The following is a 24,261-nucleotide window of genomic DNA, read 5'->3' as shown; positions in this document are numbered from 1 at the left end:
TTTCTTGAAATCATCCACCATTTGCAAGACTTTCATTTTGTATTCTATGTGTATAGTGTCATTGAATATTTAATAACCATAGGAACTAACCAACAAAAATGCTGGCAGCAGAGCTGATGAAAGACATGCTAAGTGGGGAAAGATGTCTGAATAAAGACTAGTTTTATAAACAGTTCCTTGGTATTTGTTTTTATGTTGAAGCTAATTTTGCTTCTCTATGAAACTTTTGTACTGTTGGGGCATCAACAATGAAAATTTAGGTAAAATGCACATAACTTCTATTATCCATCACTGTTTTTTGAAATCTTTGCTTCATTAACCAGCTGACAGATTACTAAAATGATGTGTTAGTTTCAGAATGCACCTGTATCTCCTCAATTTTCTTACATGATCTCCTAATTTGATGTTGCACAAAATACGCAATTCTAAAAGTATAACTCTACTTGAAGATTAAAATAGGATCAATGACATTAAATTACCTACCTGCAAATCCAAAAAACAGATTTCAAAACTACAAAAATAAGGTACCAGTGATAAAGTTAATTAAATAAGTGAAAAAATTCAAGTTTCCTTATAATCGAAAAACAACCAGCTAGGAAGTACAACAGAAAATATCCCATTCACATTACCAGCAAAAAAATAAAAATACTAGAAAAATACTTAGAGGTCAACATGGAAATCAGTAATTAAAGTTTCTATTTAATTGGAAAAAGAAGAGCAAAATAAGCCCAAAGCAAGCAGAAGGAAGTAAATAATGAAGAAAAGAACAGAGAATAATGGAATTAAAAACAGAAAAATAGAGAAAAATCAATTAAACAAAAAAACCAGCTCTTTGAAAAGATCAATATAATTGAAAAGCCTCTAGTTAGACTGACAAAGAAAAGAAGACACAAATTATGAAATTTTCAATATCAGAAATGAAATGGGGACATGACAGACTCACAGACATAAAAAGAGAATACTACAAACAACTCTATATACATAAGTTGACAACTTAGGAGAAACGGACCAATTCTTTGAAAAGCATGTACTACCAAAACTTACTCAAAATGAAATTGATAGTTTGAACAGCCCATAACTTTTAAGAAATTGAATTTATAGTAATTTCCAGTGTTAAACATAATTTATAGTGGCAAAAAATTGTAAACACATGTTGAACAATACCATCTGTTACTGGTCACTATGATCCAGAAACTTAAGACCAGATCATTCATGTCTGTTGCTATGTGGTCTCATGCCTAGCACAAAGTGTTGACTGAATACTTCTTTAACATAATGAAAGAGTCAATGTAGAAAACAGGATGAAGAAAGCTATAAAAGTCTACTTAGAGACACAAAATAAAATATGAATAAATGGATAACCTTACCTTGTTTTTGAATAGGAAAGCAATATTATCAGGTGTCAGTTCTCTCTAAAACTAATCTACAGTTTTAACTCAATTCCAGCCAAACCTCAAAAATATTTTCTTGGGGTAAACTAAAAAATATATTGTAAAATTCATTGGCAAAAACAAACATTCAAGAATTGCCAGGATAATTCTGAAAAAGCAGAATAATGAGGTATTTTTCATGTCACATAAAAAACAGTATTATAAATTCTCTCATATTGTTCTCTAGTTCATAAAACAGGTGTTGAGGGGTTGACGATGTAATTCTGTAACTCAGTTACAGTGGTATAGCACTTGCCTAGCATGAATGAGGTCCAGGGTTCAATCTCTAGCACTGAAGAGAGAAAGAAAAAAAAAAAAAGAGGATCTGGGTACCATGGGGCACACCTGTAATCAACCACTTGGGACAGGAGAACTGCAAGTTAGAGACCAGGCTGGGAAACTCAATAAAGACCTGTCTCAAAATTAAAAGAGGGGTGGGTGTAGCTCAGTAGTAGAACACTTGCCTAGCATACTTGAAAAGGGTTCAATCTCCAGGACTACAAAAAAAAAAAGGAAAAAGAAAGTAAGTCAGGCTCTGATTGTTTCAGGTATTCATTCAGGTCTTCAAACAGGGAGATTTCCCCCACTCCAATTATTATAGTTATTCCTGGAAGGAGGTAATTCTATTTCCACATACTCCTACGTAGGTAGCAGTATTCTTTTAACCACACCATTATTATGCCTAATATTTATTAAATACATCAACTTCTTTTTACACTGATGTAGTACCAGTTTCTTAATAACAGTAATAAACATCAGAGATCCATATTGTCACAAGTACACTTTTTGTTTGTTTGTTTGTTTGTTTTTGCAGAGGCCCGGAGTACCAGGGATTGAATTCAGGAGCACTCGACCACTGAACCACATCCCCAGCCCTTTTTCTGTATTTTACTTAGAGACAGGGTCTCACTGAGTTGCTTAGAGCCTCACTTTTGTGGAGGTTGGCTCTGAAACTGCTATCCTCCTACCTCCCGAGCAGCTGAGATTATAGGCATGCGCCACCATGCCTGGTAGTACAGTTGGGTTTTTTTTCTTTCTTTCTTTTTTCTTTTCTTTTCTTTTTTTTTTTTTTTAAGTTAAACAGTTTCTGCCATCAGGTATTTCAAACATTTTATGTGGAAACATTCAATTATTGCATTAAAATTAGTTTTTTTTATTTTGTTTTGGATTGAACCCAGGGGCGCTAAACCACTGATCCACATCCCCAGCCCTTTTTATTTTGAGACAGGGTCTTGCCACATTGCTGAAACTAGCTTAACTTGCTATTCTCCTGCCTCAGTCTCCTGAGTTATTAGGATTACAGGCGAGCATCACCGCACCTGGCTAAACTTAGTTCAAAATAAATAAATAACTTTGACTTAACATGGTTGATTGACCACAGATTTTTGTTTATTTGTTTTCCTCACTCTCAAAACTCTACAGTTACTGGGGCTGGAGATATAGCTTATAGGTATAGCTTAGTGGTAGAGACATGCTTAGCATGCACAATGCCCTGGATTCAATCCCCAGCACCAAATAAATAAATAACATTCTATGATACTTACAGGAAAGAAATTTAAAAATGAAGTAACTCACAAAGATAAAGAGAAGGGCTGGGGATATAGCTCAGTTGGTAGAGTGCTTACCTTGCAAGCACAAGGCCGTGGGTTCAATCCCTAGCACCGCAAAAAAAAAAAAAAAAAGATAAAGAGAATATGAAAAGCAAGAATCTGCCCCCACCATTCCCATGATAACATGGGGATAAAAGAAAAAGCTCCACAGGGCACCATGGCACATGCCTGTAATCCCAGCCACTCGGGAGGCTGAGACAGGAGGATCACGAGCTCAAACCCAGCACTAAGAAATTTAGTGAGGTCCTAAGCAAGACCTTATCTCTAATAAAATACAAAAATGGGGTGGGGATGTGGCTCAGTGGTTAAGCACCCCTGGGTTCAATTCCAGGTATCCAAAAAAAAAGAAAAGAAAAAGCCCATAGCAAGTCTATACCAAATGTGATTTTTGTGACATTAAAAATTAAAAGAAAATTAACTTATATACAATAATCTAATGTTTTCCCATCAGTTAATCATGCAAATTACCAACAATTTTATGTTAAGATTTACACAAGTCTATATTCTATCTGGTTTCTTTACAGCATAACCATGACTTCAAATTCAAAACAAGAAAAATAACTTACTGAACTTATAGGTCAACTGGTACTAGGAGTCATATCTTTTCTGTTAATTTTGAAAAACACAGGAAGAAAAAAGGTTACCTGTAAAAGCACCTTTAATATTAAAACTCAACAATAAAACAAAAGCCTACCATCCACAATGATCTACCAGGCACATAGCTTTAATACCTAGTGAGATGTAAAAATGATTCAAGTTTAAATTTCCATAGATGCAAGTTTTAATAAAAACAGAGGCAGAACGTAACACTGTGATAATACAGGTATTATAAAAATGTTTTCTGTATTCAAAACCTACAATTCTCAAAATGAAAGGAGGATTTACATGATCACTTGAGTAGGATAGCTATAAGTAATCCACTAGCAAGCATTGAATAAGTACTGATAGTGCAGTGGCAGGGTTCAGTAAAATCAATGCAAAACACAGGGTGCAATTTCATTGCAATTCAAACTAGTTATTTAAAATACATGAGTGAATATAGATACAATTTGGATATACATGCAGCACAGCTAATAGCCATCAGGTCGGGATGGTTAGAAAGGAGAAAGGTAGGCTCTTCTATCTAGAAAAATCATGGGAAAAATTAGCTATAATGTACTAGTAGACAATTTTCTATGAAAGTATTAGAAACACATTTATTCTTTTGGCAAAGCACAGAAAGCTAGATGAACTGTACATCACACTTGAAATAAATAAGCTTCACGTCAGATGCATCTATTACCATACTCATGTATGACTTTCAAATCTACAATTCAGTATTTTGTACTTAAATATGACAAGTATTATGATGCACTGGGTAATTAATTTTTAATTATTTCTGTTTATTTTTCTTCCTTTTGTCCAATTACCCTAAACCTTAAATTCTTGACATTTTCCTTTCCATCTTAATTATGCATTATTGCTCTTCATTTTTCAAGATTATCTGCTAATTTTATTTCCTGGACCTTTAGGCTTATTGCCTGAAAAAAGTACACAACAGTTATCTTTTTTTTTTTTTTTTTTTTTTTTTGCAGTGCTGGGGATTGAACCCAGGGCCTTGTGCTTGAGAGGTGAGCACTCTACCAACTGAGCTATCTCCCCAGCCACAACAGTTATCTTTGCTAACCTACCTACAAGTTAAAATTTAATTCAATTCAACTAATGATCCTTAATTAGTCAATTCAACATTTATTAAGCACAAAAAACATAGTAGTGCAAGACATTGAGCTAGGTGGTTAGAGAAAAAGACAAGTAAAAAAGCCCTTTTTTCAGTTTCATAGAGAATATAAACAAAGAGCACAAATACATATAGTTTTCTCATTTGCAAAGTGAAGATGGTATCTACTTCACATGACTGTTTAAAAAGAAAATGTAAGTAAATAAACTTAATACAGTACCTGGCCCTTAATAAGCCTGTAATAAAATGAGAGTAGATGCTGCGACAACAGCTTTTTTTGTCTACTTTTATAATAATAAGTCTAAAATTGAAATCTTTAGTATAACATGCTGTATCATTTTTTACATACCTATCCATATGGAAAACCAGTTTAAATAACCTACTTATAAAATGGTAGGCTAGCTGGGTGCACAGTGGTGCACATCTATGATCCCAAAGGCTCAGAAGGCTGAGGCAGGAGAATTCAAAGTTCAAAGCCAGCCTTAGCAATTTAGTTCAGCCCTAAGCAACTCAGGGAGATCCTGTCTCTAAATAAAGTACAAAAAAGGGCTGGGGATGTGGCTCAGTGGTTAAACACCCCTGGGATCAATTCCCAGTACCAAAAATAAATAAATTCATAAAATAAAATAAAATAATAAACTAACAATAAGAAACTATAGAAAACTTTTCAAATTTTGACATTCCCTTTTAGAAATTAAAATACAAGATATTAAATACTTTGAAAATGATCATGTTACCAAATAACTAATGTGAAATAATTTGTTTAATGAATACTTAAGAAGCAAATATCAATCACTGACTGATCCATTTCTGAGTAGTTGCTTGCTGATTGATTTATAGGACCATTTTATCCTTCAAGTGAAGGAAGGTAGATCAGTCACACGAATGGGCCAAACTATATGTTGACCAGGCAAACTCATTTTACCCTGAGACTCCATTTTATGTGAGAAATGCTTCTCCCATGAGAAAACTCTGCCTCTGCCATCTCCCGATAATAAGCACACCCTATTTGACAACACATGGCAGTTGAAAAGTGTTTCTTTCCTCTTATACAATGTATTATATTCTCTTTTTAATTCCCATTTTTCTTGGGCAGTGAACTGTAACCTAACCTGGGTCATCCTGACCCACTTCCTATATTGCTATGGTTTTGACTGGTAGCTTGCGGTTTTTAGCTATAAAAATGTGTCCTACCTTCTACAAAAGGTCAAAGGTTGCAGAGATGACTTGCTTGCTGCTCTTCCAACCCGCCAGGGTGAAAAAATTCCATGTCTTGCTTCATGACTGACCCAGCAATTTATTTCAAAAGCACCACAACACATATTTTCACTAGTAAAATGACTCTTTTAGCTATTATCTGCCACTCAGTAATCTAAATAAAATTTATTTTGCTGAAATTATTTGGTAGCAAAGGGAGAAAGGTATATTAAAAGTTATTTTTTAGGAGTTAGTAGTGACCTAATATAAAAATGCAAAAAAGATATACTAATTAGCAGGCAATTTATAAGAAAATTATAAATTTTCAATAAATATAAGAATAATAAAATAAATATATATTAAAATAATATGCCACTTTTGCATACAAAATTTATAAAAGGTAGCTTCTGGCCATGACACATGCCTGTAATCCCAGTGGTTTGGGAAGCTCAGGCAGGAGGATCATGAGTTCAAAGTCAGCCTCAGGAATTTAGCAAGGTCCTGAGCAACTCAGCAAAATCCTGTCTCTAAATAAAATATAAAAAAGGGCTGGAGATGTGATTCAGTGGTTAAGTGCCTCTGGGTTCAATACTGGGTACCCCCCACCACAAACTATAAAGGTTAAAAAATAAGTATTTAGAAAATAGGCACTCAAATAGTCAAATATTGCTGGTGTTAATTTAAATTGATGTGTCTCTTCTGGTGGCCATTCTGGCAATGTGTTTCAAAAGCTTTAAAATATGCATACATTTTCATTGCACATTCTTCTTCTAAAAACTCATTCTATGAGAATAACCATGGATATGAGTGTAAGTAGGCTATGAACACTTTATATGATTTTCAATAACAAAAAAATAAAAACAACCTAAGTAACGGTGATATGTTAGCTAAAGTAAGAGTCATACAACCATTCTTTATTATATAATGATCAAAATACTACCACATAGAAATCAAGGCAATATCAAAATAATAGAATAATATGTATCTGTTTAAAGGAGAGTTCTGCAGACACTGAGATAGAATGATCTATATTACATACTACTAACATAGGAAAGTTATATGTAGAAAAGTGTAAATGGCACACTACCATTTCTGTAAAAAGAGAAAAATACATACACATATTTGTCTCATTAAGCTTGTATCATCTCTGGGAGAATACATAAAGAATCGCCTATGGGGGAAAAACTATCTAGGGACAGGATAGGGAAGACAGACTTTTCTGTGTGTTCTTGTCTACTTTTGAATTTTCAGTCATGCAAATATTTTATTTTTATAAATAAAATAATATCATAGAATAATAAAAAACTCATGGAGTTCTACTTTGAACAGCACTATGTAAGCTCCTATCAAACCAACCCTCGATAATATAAATATAAACTTGGAATAAAAATGCAGTGAACAGGGCTGGGAATACAGCTCAGTTAGTTGGTAGAGTGGTTGCCTCACATGCGCAAGGCCCTGGGTTCAATTCCCAGCACCACACACACACACATGCAGTTAACAACTACCTGTAGGCTCTTACAGGTAACAAAAGCAAGAAAACTTCGAGGGGAGGTGATGTGGAGAGAGGATGAGGCATAGGATGAATTTCCCAATTTTGTTGTGACTACAACCTACAGGAAGTCCACAGTCAATGCTGTGCTGGCAGCAGTAGATAATCTTGGTATTTCTGGCCTCAAGAACCAGAGGTCAACTACAAGCACTAGAAAATGAAAGGCAAATCCATAAAGGAAAGAGTGAGGGAGAAGAACCTCTAAATTCTCTGGTCAGGAAAAAAAAAAAAAAAAAAAAAAAAAAAAAAAAAAAAAAAACCTGCCCAAATATTCATCTGATTCCTAGATAATCATGTGGGCAGAATGCAAGAAATGTACTGAAATTTGAGCCAATGACAGTTTGCAGATTAAGTATAATCAATTAAGATGAAGTATCTGCTAAAACAAGAGTTATCTATTGTTATATATTTCTTGTTAGGTAAATTTCGGTGTTCTGTGGATTTTAAGAAATTGGTTCATTTTCTCTGAGTTAATGAATTTAGGAGCATAGAGCTATTTGTAGTATTCCTTTGTTAGTTTCCTAATGTCTGTGGAGTCTATAATGATCTCTTTTATTTCTGACACTAGTCATTTGAATCTTCTTCCTCCTCAGAAGTAGGCCCAAACCAGCCCCACAGGAAAGACTACTCTAGAGCTACCCTAACAAAACTTTAAAATAGACCTAAAAGTCCAACGCTGCTTAAAAGAATATAAAAATGCAGCACTCATCAAATAAAATCATAATCCCCATCACCCAATCAAAATTACTAGATCCGTGAAAATGCAACTCCCCCGCCCAAAAAAAAGATGAAAATCTGGTCACTAAAAAAACAGACTAAAAAATTACGGAGATGATATTGTTAGCAGACAAGGATGCTAAAATTGCTGTTACAAATATGTGATGAATATGCTCAAGGATTTAAAGAAAAACACAAAGGTAATGAGTAGACAAATGAAAGATGAAGAACCAAATGAAATTTGTAGAGATGAAACACAATATCTAAAATGAAAACATCACTAGATGAGATTTAACAGCAGATTAGGTAATACACAGAAAAAGTTTAGAGTACTTGAGGACATAACAGTAGAAGCTATCATAGTGTATGTAGAACTACATCCTTTCATCTACATCCCATGTAATTTAAATGTTTTCAATAGCAGTTACATGTAGATTTATTATGGTACATTTTCCATTAGATAGGTAATTTGAGTAAAATCTGAATATGTATTATATCAAATATTCACATAGTAGATAAAGAAATACACATATGCTGAGATCTTGTATGGTTTACTAATTCGAAACCAACATTTATTTCTCAGCCCCACACTGAGGTAGCCCCAACTAAGCTCACAAAATATATGTGGTTCAGAGTTCAATCTCTCATGAGAGACTGTGTTGACTCACAGCCTGAGATAGCAGGAAGCTCAATTCCAAGATAGGACTCTCAGCAAGGAGCGGAATAGTACTTTTCAAGATTTGTAGCCTTTTTAAGGAGCCTAGCTCCTGTTTCCCGAATGGGCCTTTGACCTAGACACCTACACTTTTCGTGGATGTTAAAACTCTAGACTGTAAGGTTTAGATCAGTGCAGAATCATTCTACCCTACCTTTGAACCAGAGATAAGGACTGTGTGGGGGGTGGAAATACTTCAAATCTTGCTGATACTATAGGTTCTCTCTTCATTTTTAGAACCTGGTGATTTCCTATTTCTGTATTTGAACTTAGTTATATATGCCTTTAATGACTATTTTATTCAATACTTCTGAAGTTTTGAAGTGGGATGGAGGGAATTCTTATATCTGCTGTTTGTCTTCTCAATCAGAAGTTCTAGATATAATTTTATAGTAATAAAATAACCAATAAGAGTACGATCAAAAAATAAATACAAGTAGCAGCAGCAATAGTCAAAGAAGCATATCGCCATGTTTCAAAGAATTCTGACAGCAGGCCTGTAATCCCAGTAGCTAGGGAGGCTGAGACAGTAGGATCACAAGTTCAAAACGTCAGGAGGATCACAAGATCAAAGCCAGCCTCAGCAATTTAGCAAGGCCCTCAGCAACCTCTCTCTAAAAAACAAAAAGGGCTGGGGATATGACTCAGTGGATAAGCACCCCTGGGTTCAACCCTGGTACCAAAAAAAGAAAAAAAGAATCTGAGAATAAAAGTAACCCCAATTTTGTTCAAAGAATATTAATAGAATTTTTAAAAAATTTTTTCTAAGGATTGAAAATCTGAACAACTTTCACAAAGAATCATTACCTCTCACAATTGTATATTTTGTGCATCTCAAAACACTGTTTCTAGTATCATCATCACACTGTTTTCAGTTGTAATGACTATATTTTTACTAAGTATAATTCCTCAAAACAGATTTATCACTCTTATATTATATCAACAAAAATGTAATTTATTACTCTGATATTATTAAAATGCTAAAATTACCTTTGTGTTTATTCAGAAGCTTGTAGCCCTCACAGTATCTGCCTGATGAAGTCATCATCTTGGCTGTATCAAGATAAGAATATGTTGCAGCAAAATCAAATTCCTTTTTTCCATCCCACCAGCCTTTCTGCTTAGCATAGTTTCTCATGTCTGGGTGCTCTTGATCAACCTTGGTTGTTATAGAAAGCTGATTAGAAATATTACGGACTCCCTCTATTTTCAAAGAAAAGAGAAATGAAAATGAAAAGTTATGTTTAACATGAAGGTCCCATCTATACATTATGAATTCTTAATCACTATTTAAATATAAACATAGACTTCTAAATTTTGTGCCATGTGCATCTATTGCATATTTTAAGAGACAATTTTTAGAATTAAACTTTTCTTGTTAAGATAATTGTAAATCCACATGCAGTTACAAGAAATAATCCAGGAAGATACAGTGTGCCTTTTACTCAGTATCCCCCAACAAAAACATCTTGAAAAACCAAAGTATAAAATCACAATCATAATATTGGTAATGATACAGTCAAGAATCCCTCATGTTGCCCTTTTACAGTCATACCCACTTGTCTCCTACCCCTAGTCACTTACTCCAGGCAACCACTAGTCTGTTCTCTATTTCTCTAAACATTGATTCCAAGAATTCTGGCTTTTTTTACTCAGCATAATTCTCTAAAGATTCATCCAGCTTATTGTAGGTATCAACAGTTCATTAGGGTTACAGTTTGTAACACTATACTTTTTTTTAAAAAAGCATAAATACATTTAGAACAGAGACAAAAGGCTTGCAAAGATTATTGTGGCACAAGTCACAAATAAAATTTTCCACTAAAATACAAAAAAGAAAACAATGAAAAGTCTGTTCTAAAATGATCATAATAAATCATATAGCTCATGATAAATGAAAATTGACCCAACCATTTACAAGGCTGAGGCAGGAGGATCACAAGTTTGAGGTGAGCCTAGACAACTTAGCAAGACCCTGTCTCAAAATTTTTTACAAAGGGCTGGTGATGTAGCCCAGAGGTAAAACACTCCTGGGTTCAATCCCAAGTACCACAAAAATAAATGTTAATTAAAATTGATAATGTTTTGAAACTGATTTAGAATGACAGTCTGCAAAGTACAAATCAACTAAGTAATTACTAAAGTAATACTTGGGATATTCTCACTATAAAATCAAGACAAGTTATAATAGAATCAAGGATAGTGATGAAGTTTTCATCTAAGAGATGATTCCCTACAATTTAACAATTCCATTTTTTTAAATCAACACATATTTTAATTGTACATATTTATGTGGTATAGAGTAGCATTTCAATACATGTATACAGTGTCAATCAGACCAGGGTAAATCTATCATATCAGACATATACCCTTTGTGTTAGGAACATTCAAAAACAACAATTTACTTCTTGAGCTCACTTAGAAATGAGCTAATGTACAACTGGATAATCAGACCCAGTGAAGGTATTCATTTTGCATGACCCAATGAGACTTTGTCACAGAATATTGAATTCTGTTGAATAGAATTCATTTGTCTTTCATGTGGCATATTTGATAAAATAAAAAGTGCTTAGTGATGTAATCAGACCAATTGATACAATAAGAAAATAGTCTAAGTTGAATTTTATATATTAACAAACATAAAACATAAAATAAAATGTAAAACAAAATATATAAAGCAAAATATATAACAAAATGTCCATCAAAACAACTGGCAATGATTTATTTTCAAAAATAGTATCTGAATGCTCTAAAGCTCAAGACTTCCTTTATGAAGCCTTTCTGAACTCCTCCAGCTTACAATGACCTTTCCTTTCTTTAATATTCACAGCATCTATATGGATCACTCATGCATCAATTAACACTTTTATATATTTATCTTATCTCCTTAGTAAAACCAGAAGATCCAGGAGGTAAGTACACAGAAGAATATGATTGTGTCTGAACACAAGGTTGTGCTCTAGTGAAAGAAAATTAAACTGATCAGGAAGATCTCAATTCCAAGTCTTGCACCTACCATACCTTATGTCTCTACATCTCTGAATTTCCTCACTTGAAAAATAAAAGGAATATATGATCACAACAAAACCATGAGAAATAAAAACAAAGCATTCTAAAACAATCAAATTGTGTTGTTTTAACCAATGACATAAAATTTTGTTTTACTTTTATATCAACATATCCTTTCTTTTTTACGGATGCATTATAATTAAACATAATAGTGAGATTTGTTACTACATATTAGTACATGCACATAATTTAGTCAGTTTCATTCACCAGTACCTTCCTTTCCCTCCCCTTTCCCCTCCTTCTTATCCCTTTCTTCTACTCCACTGGTCTCCCTTCTATTTTTATGACATCCTTCCCCTTGCCTTTTTTCTTCTTTAGCTTCCACTCATAAGAGAAAATATGACCCTTGACTTTCTGAGTCTGGCTTACTTCATTTAACATACTGTTATCAAGTCCCATCCATTTACCTGCAGATGACACAATTTCATTCTTCTTAATGACTGAATGAAACCCCTTTGTGTATATATACCACATTTTCTTTATTCACTCATCCATTGATAGACACCCATGTTGGTTCTATACCTTGGCTATTGTGAACTGTGTTGCTATAAACATGGGTATGCAAGTATAGCTATGCTGACTTTCTTCTGAATAAATACTGCAGAATATAGCTGCATCATATGGTGGTTCCATTCCTAGTCTTTTGAGGAAACTCCATATTGATTTCCATACTGGTTATACAAATTGATAATCCCATCAAGATCCCATAATGTTCCTTTTTCCCTTCACTCTTTCCAGTATTTATTATTATTTGTATTTCTTGATTACTGCCATTCTAAATGGAGTAGATGAAATTTCAGTGTAGTTTTGATTTGCATTTCCCTGATTGCTAAAGATGTTGCAATTTTTTTCATATATTTGTATTTCTTTGGAGAAGTGTTTGTTTAGTTCTTTTGCCTATTATTGGTGGGATTATTTGTGGGGTTTTTTTTTAGTTCTTCATATATTCTGGATATTAATCCTCTCTTAAAAGAATAGCTAGCAAAGACCTTCTCCCAGTTTGAATACTCTCTTCATGCTTTTTTTACTTTGCTATGCAGAAGCTTTTCAATTTGATGCCAACCCATTTATTAGTTCTTTATTATTTCCTGAGCTTTAGGAACCTTGAGGAAGTTGTTGCTTGTCTGTACCTATATGTTGTTGACCCACTCTAGAAGTTGCCAAGTTTCTGATCTGATTCCTAGGTCTATCATCCATTTTGAATTGACTTTTGTGCAGGGTGAGAGGGATCTCACCCTGAAACTCAGGGTGAGTTTCATTCTTCTACATATGGATATTCAGTTTTCCCAACACCATTTGTTAAAAGGCTATCTTTTCTCCAAGGTATGTTTTTGTAACATACCTTTGTAAGGATCAGATGAATGCATCTGTGTGGGTCTGTCTCTGTATCTTCTATTGTATTCCATTGGTCTATGTGTGTTTTTATGCCAGTACTGTGCTGTTTTTGTTACCACAGCTTTGTATATAATTTAAAATTGGGTATTGTGATGCCACCAGGATTGCTTTTGTTTCCTTGAGTTGCTTGGGCTATTCTGGATTTTTTTATTCTTCCATATGAATTTTAGGACTGTTTTTTCTAGTTTTGTGAAGACTATCATTGGTACTTTGGGCATTGCACTGAATCTGCAGATCACTTTTTGTGGCCGTTTTTAACAGTATTAATTCTGCCTATCCATGAACATGGGAGATCTATCCATCTTCTAGTGTCTTCAATTTCTTTCTTCAATGTTTCATAATTTTTATTATAGACATCTTTTACCTCCTTGATTAGATTTATTCTTTCTTTCTTTAGGTTATTGTGAATGGGATATTTTTCCTGATTTCTTTTTTAGTGGATTCATTATTGGTGTATAGGGAAGTTATTGATTTTTGAATGCTGATTTTGTATCCTGCTACTTTGTTGAGTTTATGAGCCCTAGAAGTTTAATAGAGCTTTTTGGATCTTCCAAGTACAGGATCATATCATCTGCAAACAGTGATAATTTGACGTTTTCCTTTCCTTTTTGTATCCCTTTTACTTCCCTCTCATATAATTGCTCTGGCTAAAATTTAAAAAAAAAATATATTGAAATTTATATATTGATGAGAGTGGACATTCTTGTTTCAATATGTTCTTTCTAACCACTAACCCAAAATTACCCATCTCCAGCTCCACTTCCCTCTTCTCACTTCCACACTTATGCACAATTTTGGAGTTCAGTCCAAAGTTAAAAGAGGGCCATATGGCAAGGGGTTATTAAAAATAAAAAAATACACTACAAAACAGTCAAAAACTGATGCACATAAAATATATACAGGTTATATGAAACTCATATACCCAGAGATAATGCTACTTTTTAACCTTTTCAAGAATGCTCTTCATAGTACATGTTCTTTCCAATTTTTAACTTTCCCTTGCAGTTTGCCCTTTATTGCACTGGAATATAAGTCTTCAAAGACAATGAAATGCAATATCTGCAGTTAAGGATATATTTTATTAATAGTAAAGTAAATTAAATTACAAAAAGTTGTCCATCTAGATTAATTACTATAAGAGCAAGTTGTTTTAAAGCAACACTCCTTGTGTTGTTTGTCTTCTGCATGTGCCCACTTGCCCTACTGTTTTCCGTCATGAGCTAAAGCAGCAACACCTGCCACAAGACACTAAGCAGATGTGGTATCATGTTCTTGGATTTCCACCTCTACAGAATTGTGAACCAAAATAGATTTGTTTCCTTATAAATTAAAAAAATAGTTGTCCATACCTTCTACTTTTTCTGCTGCCCAATACTTCCCTGCAGTCTCCAGAATCCAGGCTTCACTCCTATCAGCTATCAGGAAACTGTTGTGATAGCTAAATTCCATCCTGCCCTCCGTACAGTTTCCACCCTGGCCGTATTTCTCTAACAAATCAACAATGACCTTGAGGGCTTTTTCAGCTGTGTCAGCTCTTTCAAGGCCAAGTCTAAAATAAAAATATTAAAGTTCTCAGTTAAAATAAACTTCCTTTATTTTTCTGAAATGTTTTCATACTCATATGACTTTGTGTTTACATTTAAAGTAAAAATTCTTTGAAGTTAACAAAATGAAATCTAACAGTTAAACTTTTTTGACTTAATAATTTTTTGGCAAGTTACTTTATCTCTGAACTTCAGATACCTCATTTGTAAAATGAGGATAGTGATACATATTCCAAAAGGTTATTGTGTAAATTACACAACTACATTAGGTACTTCCAATGAATCATGATTTCCCCCTCCTTTCCTTCTCCCAATTAATGATCTTTGATAGTAATGAAATTGCATGCTAATACTCTAAAACATTTTTATTCAAACTGTAAAGTATCAAAGTCCAAAAAAAGAAAAATTGAAAAAGAAAATAGGTAAGAATCACATCAAGATTTAACATTTAGACAAGTTCTATAATGAAAAAATGGAACACAAAAATAACCTGACAAGGTCCATGCCCAGGAGAGCTTCCTCATTACAAACTTCTTCTCTTCCCCATACAGCTTCATTCCCGATGCAAACTCCATGCTCATTGGCTCCCATTTCTGCCCCCCACAACCAAGCAGGGCGACTAAGGACAACAGCATACGTTTCAGGAACTTGATCAATTTCTATATAAGTACACTGTTAAAAAAAAAAATGTCATAGCTATAACCACAAAACCAAAAAAAAATTGTCAAAATCTAGAATTTCAAAAATCATTCAGAAGACATACCATTATGAAGGAGGTAAATGACATATAAGTTGAAACTTTTAGTAATAAAGGCATTACTCTTAAAACATTCAGAATTAATGCTAAGCATTTATTCATCCAAGTAATGGCTGAGTATCTCCTATCTTAAAGCACTCTAAGAAAGATCTTAGTTACAAAGACTAATCCATACGAAGCGTACTTCCAGGAAACTAAGATTATTACATTAAGACACAACAAAATATAAAGTTCAAGGGTCATGAAGAGAAGTGAAGATGAGGTACTATAGAAGCTCAGGAGAGAATTTATAGTTGTAAAATCTCAAAATATTTGTTGCAAAGGAAGATGTATACAAGTTGATTATGAAAGGAATTCTCGAACTCATGTCCAATGTTTTCGGATTAGTAAAACAAGTACAAATATGGTAACTTCCAAATACAGGAGCCCATATCACACGCGGAAGCAGCCTACCGGGTATGTTCACGGCAGTGAAAAGAATGAGAACCACTGGTTTACAAGATAGCTAGATTTAAAAATAAAGAGGAAATGGTATCCCAGATTAATAAAGAACAGTTTCAGCAAAAGAAAAAAGATAATCTAGTATATAGAAAATGTCTAATATTTAATATATCTGGAGTGTTAGAATATCACTAAAATCCAAAAAGTACATAACTTAGTAATGAAACATAATAATAATTTTTTAAATGAAAACTTTAAGAATCCTTCAATTAATGTGTATACTACCCAAGTGACAGAATAAAATGCATATTGTTAGTATTATTGCAGGGCTTAATAAACCTTTTGATGAGTCATAAACCATGATATCCAGAGTCTGAATAACTTTTCTTACTCTACACCAATCAGAATCTTTTTTGTCTAACAATCTTCAGCTGAAACCTCAACTCCTAGTAAAGCTTTCCTTGATCCCTAGTCTGAATTAAATATTTCTCCTCTGTTGCAACATGTTGCTCTATTTAAATCTAGCATTTAAACCATCCTACCTTACAGTGGGGTTAGTTGCATATACAGCCTATTCTTACTCGACTCTTAAATTCCTTCCAGACAGCATCTGAATCTTAACAGCTGACTTTAAACCTCTTGCCCTAAGCTTGCATATGAAAAGCATTCAAATATTTGATTAAAGAATAATTTTCATTATTATTTTAACTGCTTCCAAATCACTGAAATAAAAACCAGATGCCTATTTCTAATTCAAATTATTTTTCGTATTTAAATTTTTGAATTTTAACTTGTATCATCTCTACCAAATTGCCAGTTAATGATAGGAATAACTTTTATGATATTTTTAAAGTAGCGTATTGCAACAAAACACGTATTTCGGATTTCCTATTTTCTGTGATACGCTGGTTTGTAATCGAAGCAATGAAGAGCTCCAGCATGCTAGGAGGGCTCCTCCTATTTTTTGTGTCAATTCATGGCCTTGAGGATTTGTCTGTACACTATTCTGAATTCTGGCTCCTGGTCAGAATTAGACAAATGCCTTTTGTGAATAACATGCCATCTCAGAACTCATATCTAGGAACTGATTGTCCTGTAAGCAGAGTGATGCCTGACTTCTTAAAATTCATTTATCCTTACTTTCTGTGGCATCAGAAAATATGAACACCCATGGGACATTCTCATTGAAAATTCAGTCACATACGAATCAGTGTTTTTAAATATCAGTGTTTTTAAATATTACACCTCAATATTATGCTTTGTTCAAAGAAAGTTTTCATTCACCTTTGCATAAAAAGAGATTTGGAATAATAGTACTGTATCTGGGGAAGCAATCCAAGGGTCAGTGAAAAACAAAAACTCAACATCAACACAAGTGGAAAATTTGGGGACCCTTCTAGGAGTGTCAGATGGGAGCAGTTTTTCCCTTGGTGGACTATATAATTTTTATAGATTGGTATGAAGTGGAGGAATTAAGCTATAGATTTTCGTGTTTAAGACAAGCCTACAAACCTCAGTACTCTGGTGATCTGAGGATTGCATGGCCTCTTAGAAAATGGACTAATATCTATTAATGTTATTTTTTACCTTTATTAATGATGGTCTTTTAAAAACAAGTTGCTCTATTGTACATATTTATGCATTCTTTGTGTGGAGTGGGGTGGCTTCCCAGATTTAGATTTGCAATGAAGGCAATTTTAAAAAATAAAGTTTTGACTATCTGAAAAATAAAAACATGTATTTCACTTACCTTAAGATGCTCTCCATTATCATGAACTGCAGCAGGAAAATAAACTACCTCTTGTACTTCATCACAGAGTCTATCTGAGTTTTTTCCAAAAATAATCCTGTTACCAATTGTTGCTGGAGGTAATGCCACAAATGTGTCACAGGAATAGGGTTCCATTTTTTAAACAACTAAAATCACATCAAAGTTTTAAAATAAAAAGAGAAAACATGTTTAAGTATATATAAAACAAGTAGTTTGATTCTATGGCCAAGGGATATTATTGCTATATCTAATAAAAGGTATTCATTAAAGTTTTAAATATCATATACTGTAGTACAAAAAAATATGACTTAATAATCAATCATGAACTACAAGAATTAATAATAAAAGAAACCACTTTCTTCTAGTTGATAGTCAAATTTATTCTCTAAAATCTTTCTCTCCTAAAGTCTCCCCCAAATTTTCTTTCACTATTCCTACATTTGGGAATAGCGAAAGAGAATATCCCTACACCTAGCCTACTGTTAAAAAGGCTGTATTCTATATATTTGTGGACATATACCAGCCCTCTTAAGAGGCAGCCAGATCGTGGTAGGACTATGCCGTATTAATCTTTGTATATTCACCATCGAAACTTAAGAGGGAAAAAAACTTATGCTTCCAGTATTTCCTCAAAGTAAGAAAGAAAAGGTTTCCTTTGATCTAAGGAAGAACATGCACAGATTATAATATTGAAAAGACAGAAATTTTGAAACATACTAACTCAAATACAAAAAGATGTCAATAAAATTTCAATTGTCGATATTTCCAGATGGAAGTTCACATATATAATTTGTAAATCCTGATTGTAGAATTTCATGTCTAGATTGTCTTCAACAGAAATTCGAGAAATTTGAAAAATCTTAAGTCATCCATTTTAGTAAAAGTATTCTGTATTTTGCTTTTGAAATAGACATTATTTTAGTTTATTTTATAATGTCCAAACCTTACACAAGCAGATATCAACAATTTAAAAACAAAATATCTAATACATGTTTCATTAAAAACAAAATGACTCAAGAAACAATGTCAGCCTGTAACTCCTAAAGATTTTTTCTTCTCAATGATGAGAGGTCACTATTCTTTCCGTTCTTTCCTCTATTTCAACTTTTATGTCTTGCATCTCCTATTTGTGTTGCAAAGTTGGTTCCACCACTACCTAACTTTGACAAGCTATTTAATTGCTCTATGCTTGCAGGCTCATCAGAATGAAAGATTAAACGGAGTTGTTAGGGAAATTTCAATTAGACATATTAAGCATTTTGCCTCACATGGCACATACTAGATCCTCAAATGAAAGCTGCTGTTATTTGGCAGAAACGTAAATTGCTCACAAATGGTTTAGTCTTAAAATCAACCCCGCTAGAGGTCTTGATTGATGGGTGCTTTATATCAATAGCAGCCACATCTACTCAAAATCCAGGAACCCTAAGGCCCATCAAGCTGAACTAGGTGATCTGAACTATCCAATAGGGGTCGTCAGGGAAGCTAGGGACACTTGTCGCCTAGGTAGGACGGAACTTGGCACACTGAAGAGATGAAGCTTTGACCCTAACGCCATTTATCACTCAACAAATGTTTACTGGACATCTTTCTGCACCAGGCAACGTACAGTTGGAAATAACTAGGAACAAAGGAGTTCCCGCTCTTGTAGAGCTGACATTCTATTTTATAGCTTTCAAAAAACATCACATCGTTTGAACCTCACAAACGTACTCCGGTTAAGGTGAGAATTACTCTCTCCACAAGACAGGTGAGAAAACCGGTGCAGAAATGTTTTTGCAACTCTAGTCGGTGTTCACAGAAAGCAACGAGCTCGAACGGCAGACCGCTGGTAGAAAGAGCGCCACCGCGGACCCCACACGCTGCCGGCGACGCTCAAACCGCTCTTGCGCGCTGCCCGCGAGTCCCGCGGTCAGGCAGCGCCGCACCGCAGCTCGTCTCCAGGGCTCCGGCCTCGGCTGCGCACGTCCCTCCCGCTTGCAAGCCCCTCACCTGGCCTCCGCGTTTCCTAAAGTGACAGCTGGAAGAGGCCAGCCCGGGCGGGTGGAGGCGCCAGTTGACGGAAGCTGTCACCTTTGACCTCGGAAGTTCCCTCTGCTGCTGGAAGCGCAGTTCCGGTTAGGCTGCTGAGTTTGTTTACGTTGCTCACTGATCTGTCCGCTGCCTTCCGCAGCTCCGATGCCAAAATGGGAAAATCCTTCGCCAACTTCATGTGCAAAAAGGACTTCCATCCTGCCTCCAAATCCAATATCAAAAAGGTGAGTAGAGGAAACCGAAAGGGATCTGGCTTACGGCCACTTCAGAGCCTGCCGAGGTAAGAGTGATGATGTCGCTGGGATTCCGGAACAATCGCCTCTTCTCCAGGCCGAAAGCCCAGGTGCTCTTGCCCCTTTTTCCTCGCTGACGGAGCAGGAGCGCAGCGTTTGTTTTACATCCAAGAGGAGTGTGGAGGCCCTCGCTGGCTCTGTCGGCCAGGGTGTAAATCCATAAAACGTGGAGACGGCTCTCACAGTTGCTCAGTATGTGCCTTAACTGGTGGGTTTGGTCTTTTCGGATCCCAAGGTTCACGGCTTCTTAGCTCTGCTGTGCTCTACAAAGACGACTGTTTGTTTAAGATAGATGATATAAGAGAAATCACCCCTTGCTCCTACCCTTCATCTCACCTGATGACCTCGTTGAATATTAACGTTTTAAAGAATTAATTACCGTCGGGCGGTGACGCTCGCAGTAGGATCTCAAGTTGGCGTCCCCCTTTTGCAACTTAGCGAGACCCTATCTCAAAATTAAAAAAAAAAAAAAAAAAACAGGAAAGGGCTGAGGATGTAGCTTAGTAGTACAGCACCTCTGGATTCAATCACTGGTACCAAAATAAGTAAGTCAAAGTTAATTAATTACAGTTCGGCTAAGCTCAGGGTAGAAAAACCATAGCGAAAATGATAGCGGTGAAAAGCAGAAGGGTGAAGTAAAAAGTCAGAGCTTTCAAGTCAGACGAGGATTCTAGCTATTCCAGCACAGTCAGTATTAGCCATGAGACCTTGCACAAATTATTTATGTATTTATTTATTTGTTTATTGGTACTGGGGATTGAACCCAGGGACATCTTACCACTGGGCTACATCCCTAACCCTTTTATTTTGAGACAAGGTCTGCTGAGTTGCTAAGGGTCTCTCCAAGTTGCTGACACTGACCTTAAACTTGTTGATCCTCCTGCAATCCCAGGATTACAGGCATTGCTACTCAAAGTAGTTAATATCTGATCCAAAATTTCCTAATCTACAAATTAAGGATGATCAGTATCAGTTGCCTCGATTTGTAAAGTAGTGAAGATTAAATGGTGTATCTGTCCAGCCAGTAGGACTGTCCTCCATAAATATTAACACCTCACACCAATGGGTTGCCATCTCTCCCTTTAGAGATAGCTTGCATTCTCCCTTAAATGTGTATCTGCTTTCCTAAATCTCTGTTCCTTTGGGGGAAAAAAATGAGGTGATGTAGGTAGAGGATTTGAAACAAAGTGATTACTTAGCACTGTGTGCATCACATAGAGGGAGTACTCAAACTTAGTTGTACACACAAACTTGTGAAAATGAACTAGGCTTTTAGTTTTTGTTTTATATATAGTATGTTTTATGTTTTTGAGTTTTATATAGCCATGTATGTATGTACATGTAAAGTATGTTACCACTATGTAAACAGAATGAATGTTTAATATACTTCTGGATATATGTGCATTAGAAAATCTTTGGCAGAACCAGGCATAGTGGCATACACATAGTGGCACTTGGGAAGCTGAGGCAGGAGGATTACAAGTTCAAAGTCAACCTCAGCAGCTTAGGGAGGCCCTAAGCAACTGTCTCTAAATAAAATATGAAAAAGAACCGGGGATGTGGTTAAGTGGTTAAGCCCCCTGGGTTCAGTCCCTGGTGCCAAAAAAAAAAAAAAAGGAAGAAAGAAAAATTTTGGTAGGAGCTGGGGAGATAGCTCAGCTGGTAGAGTGCTTGCCTGGCAAGCACAAGGCCCTGAGTTTGATCCCCAGTACCGCAAAAAAAAAAAAAAAAAAAAAAAAAAAAAAAAAAAAAAATTGGTAGGATATAATATAAATGGATAATACTGGCTACCTGAGAATACAAATACTTAATAAAAAATAACTTTTAATAAACAAAACTTATAAAGCATTCTATGCTTGTAAAGCATTCTAATCTCTCTCATTCTATCTCTTCACTATTTTTACAGTGTTGAGAATTTCACAGAGAAATTTCATGCTCCTGAGCACCTTTGTCTTATCTCTTTGTTTTTGTTTTGTTTTGTTTTGCGCTGAGAATTGAACCTAGGGCCTCGATCATGTTGGGCAAGCACTCTACCACTGATCTAAGCCCCCAGCCCATCTTATCTCTTTGTTTCTTGTCTCTTCCCTTTTTTCCTACAACTTCCTTTCATTTCCTTTCCCTTTTTTCTCCTCCTCCAGTTCTCCTCTCTTAGGAGATAACACTCAGTAGCATTGGTGACCTTTATGTAACTCTACTTCTTGTATCCTGTGCTAATGGGTTATCCATGTTAGCCATGTGCATATTGGTTATCCATATTCCATGTAGAGAAATGCTTTTTCCACTGTCTGAAATAATGTAGGGACTGATTACAAGGTGCTGTTGTACCACACATACTGAAAGCAGTTCTCAAGTTTGACAATGTTTGTCTGAAAGTATAGCTCTTTTGAATAGTTGAATTTTAGGATTTACATCAAGGTACAAATCAGATTTTCAGATATTATTTTGTGATGATCTCATTACTACTAAATTGAACTGTGTCATAAACTAAACAATGCCATTTTATATTTAATTATGAAAACTTACTACTTAATTTAAATCCATCTATTTAATTAACATTTTTACTTCACTCATTTAGGTATGGATGGCAGAACAGAAAATATCATATGATAAGAAGAAACAAGAAGAATTAATGCAACAGTATCTTAAAGAACAAGAGTCTTATGATAATAGGTGAGATATGCCCCTATGCTAATTTTTTAGAATAATTAATTACATGAGACTAATCCCTTTACTCTCATAAATGGCCACGTCATTCAATTTTACCCATAATTTACATGAAATGTATCTTCATGTGACTCATACAATCTCTGAACATAGCTGCTTGGGAGGCTGTGGCAAGAGAATCACTTGAGCCCAGGAGTTTGAAGCCAGCCTGGGAAAATAATGAGACTACTGTCTCAAAAATAAATAATAAACCAGGCACAGTAGGGCACATCTGTATTCCCAGCAGCTTGGGAGGCTAGGGCAGGAAGATTGGAGCTCAAAGCCAGCCTCAACAACTTAACAAGATCTTAAACAACTCAGTGAGACCCTGTCTCTCAGTAAAATATAATAAAGGGCTGGGAATGTGGCTCTGTGGTTGAGTGCCCCTGGATTCAATCCCCTGTACCAAAATAAAAATAAGAATAATAAAATGAGTAAACAAATAAAAATCAAGTAAACTTCAGAACACTCATCTGTTCATTGTCTCTGGGGTTGCTTATACTTTTTGGTCATTGTGAATAATGCTGTAAATGTTGACATATTTAATTATTCCATTCCATTCCAAGTTCTCATATTCAGTTTCTTTAAATATATATTTAGGAGTGAAATCACTGGATCATGTAATTCTGTTTAGCTTTTTAAGAATCACCAAACTCTTTTCTATAGAATGCCCTATTTTGTTTTTATTTTTTTATTAGAACTTCATAGTTATACATAGTAGTCAGGAGTTCATCCCAACACACTCATACATGCAGAAAATGAATGTTTCCTCCTTTTCCCTCCCATCCCATTCTCCTTCCTTTACTCTACTAGACTTCCATTTGCTTATTTATTTATATTTAATCAGTTCTTTTTACTTATGCATAAAGGTAAAGTTCCCAGTGGTATATTTAATGTGCACATAACATGATTTTTTTAAGAATGCATTCTGCATTGCCTCCTCTTATCCACCCTTCCACTCTGCCTCTTGATCTCCTTCTTCCACATTACTGACCTTCCCTTTATCCTTCTCTATCCTTCCCTCCTGCTTTCCTTTATTTACTCTAACTTCTCCCTATGAGAGAAAACATTTGACCTTTGAGTTTCTGAGTTTGGCTTATTTCATTTAGTATGATATTCTCCATTTCTATCCATTTACCAGCAAATGCCATATTTTCTTTCTTTTTTATGACTGACTAGAACTCCATTGTGTGTGTGTGTGTGTATATATATATATATATATATATATATATACCACAATTTCTCAATCCATTATCTATTGTTGGGCACCTGGGTTGATTTTATAATTTAGCTATTGTGAATTGCACTGCTGTAAA

The 24,261-nt window shown here is 34.9% G+C and overlaps 2 protein-coding genes across 6 annotated transcripts in view; one reads left to right on the top strand and one right to left on the bottom strand.

Annotated features, from left to right (window-relative positions):
• Window positions 1–20,000, bottom strand: part of SCRN3 (secernin 3) — a 32,026-nt gene extending 12,026 nt beyond the window's left edge. The window contains exons 1-5 of one of the 5 annotated variants that reach the window (XR_013762999.1): window positions 19,629–19,921; window positions 17,895–18,061; window positions 15,437–15,618; window positions 14,752–14,951; window positions 9,929–10,141 (exon numbers count right to left, since the gene is read on the bottom strand). Coding sequence is in view for 4 of the 5 variants with exons in the window: in XM_079135054.1 (XP_078991180.1) it covers window positions 9,929–10,141; window positions 14,752–14,951; window positions 15,437–15,618; window positions 17,895–18,050 (751 nt within the window). In the remaining variant the exon portion in view is untranslated. Of the gene's footprint in view, window positions 1–9,928; window positions 10,142–14,751; window positions 14,952–15,436; window positions 15,619–17,894; window positions 18,062–19,524 lie in introns of all 5 variants that reach the window. The other 4 variants (XM_079135054.1, XM_079135055.1, XM_079135052.1 and 1 more) reach the window with 4 other exon arrangements.
• A 16-nt stretch (window positions 20,001–20,016) lies between these two features.
• The window catches only part of CIRSR (corepressor of RBPJ and splicing regulator), a 35,134-nt gene continuing 30,889 nt past the window's right edge, over window positions 20,017–24,261 (top strand). The window contains exons 1-2 of the mRNA XM_079135072.1: window positions 20,017–20,173; window positions 22,818–22,912. Of these exons, the coding sequence (XP_078991198.1) occupies window positions 20,102–20,173; window positions 22,818–22,912 (167 nt within the window). The 5' untranslated portion in view covers window positions 20,017–20,101. The remainder of the gene's footprint in view (window positions 20,174–22,817; window positions 22,913–24,261) is intronic.

The sequence above is a fragment of the Sciurus vulgaris genome (assembly GCF_902686455.1).
Source record: "Sciurus vulgaris genome assembly, chromosome: 3".
Taxonomy (NCBI): domain Eukaryota; kingdom Metazoa; phylum Chordata; class Mammalia; order Rodentia; family Sciuridae; genus Sciurus; species Sciurus vulgaris.
The sequence above is the reverse complement of the archived record's forward strand: the minus strand, read 5'-3'. Positions and strand labels throughout refer to the sequence as shown.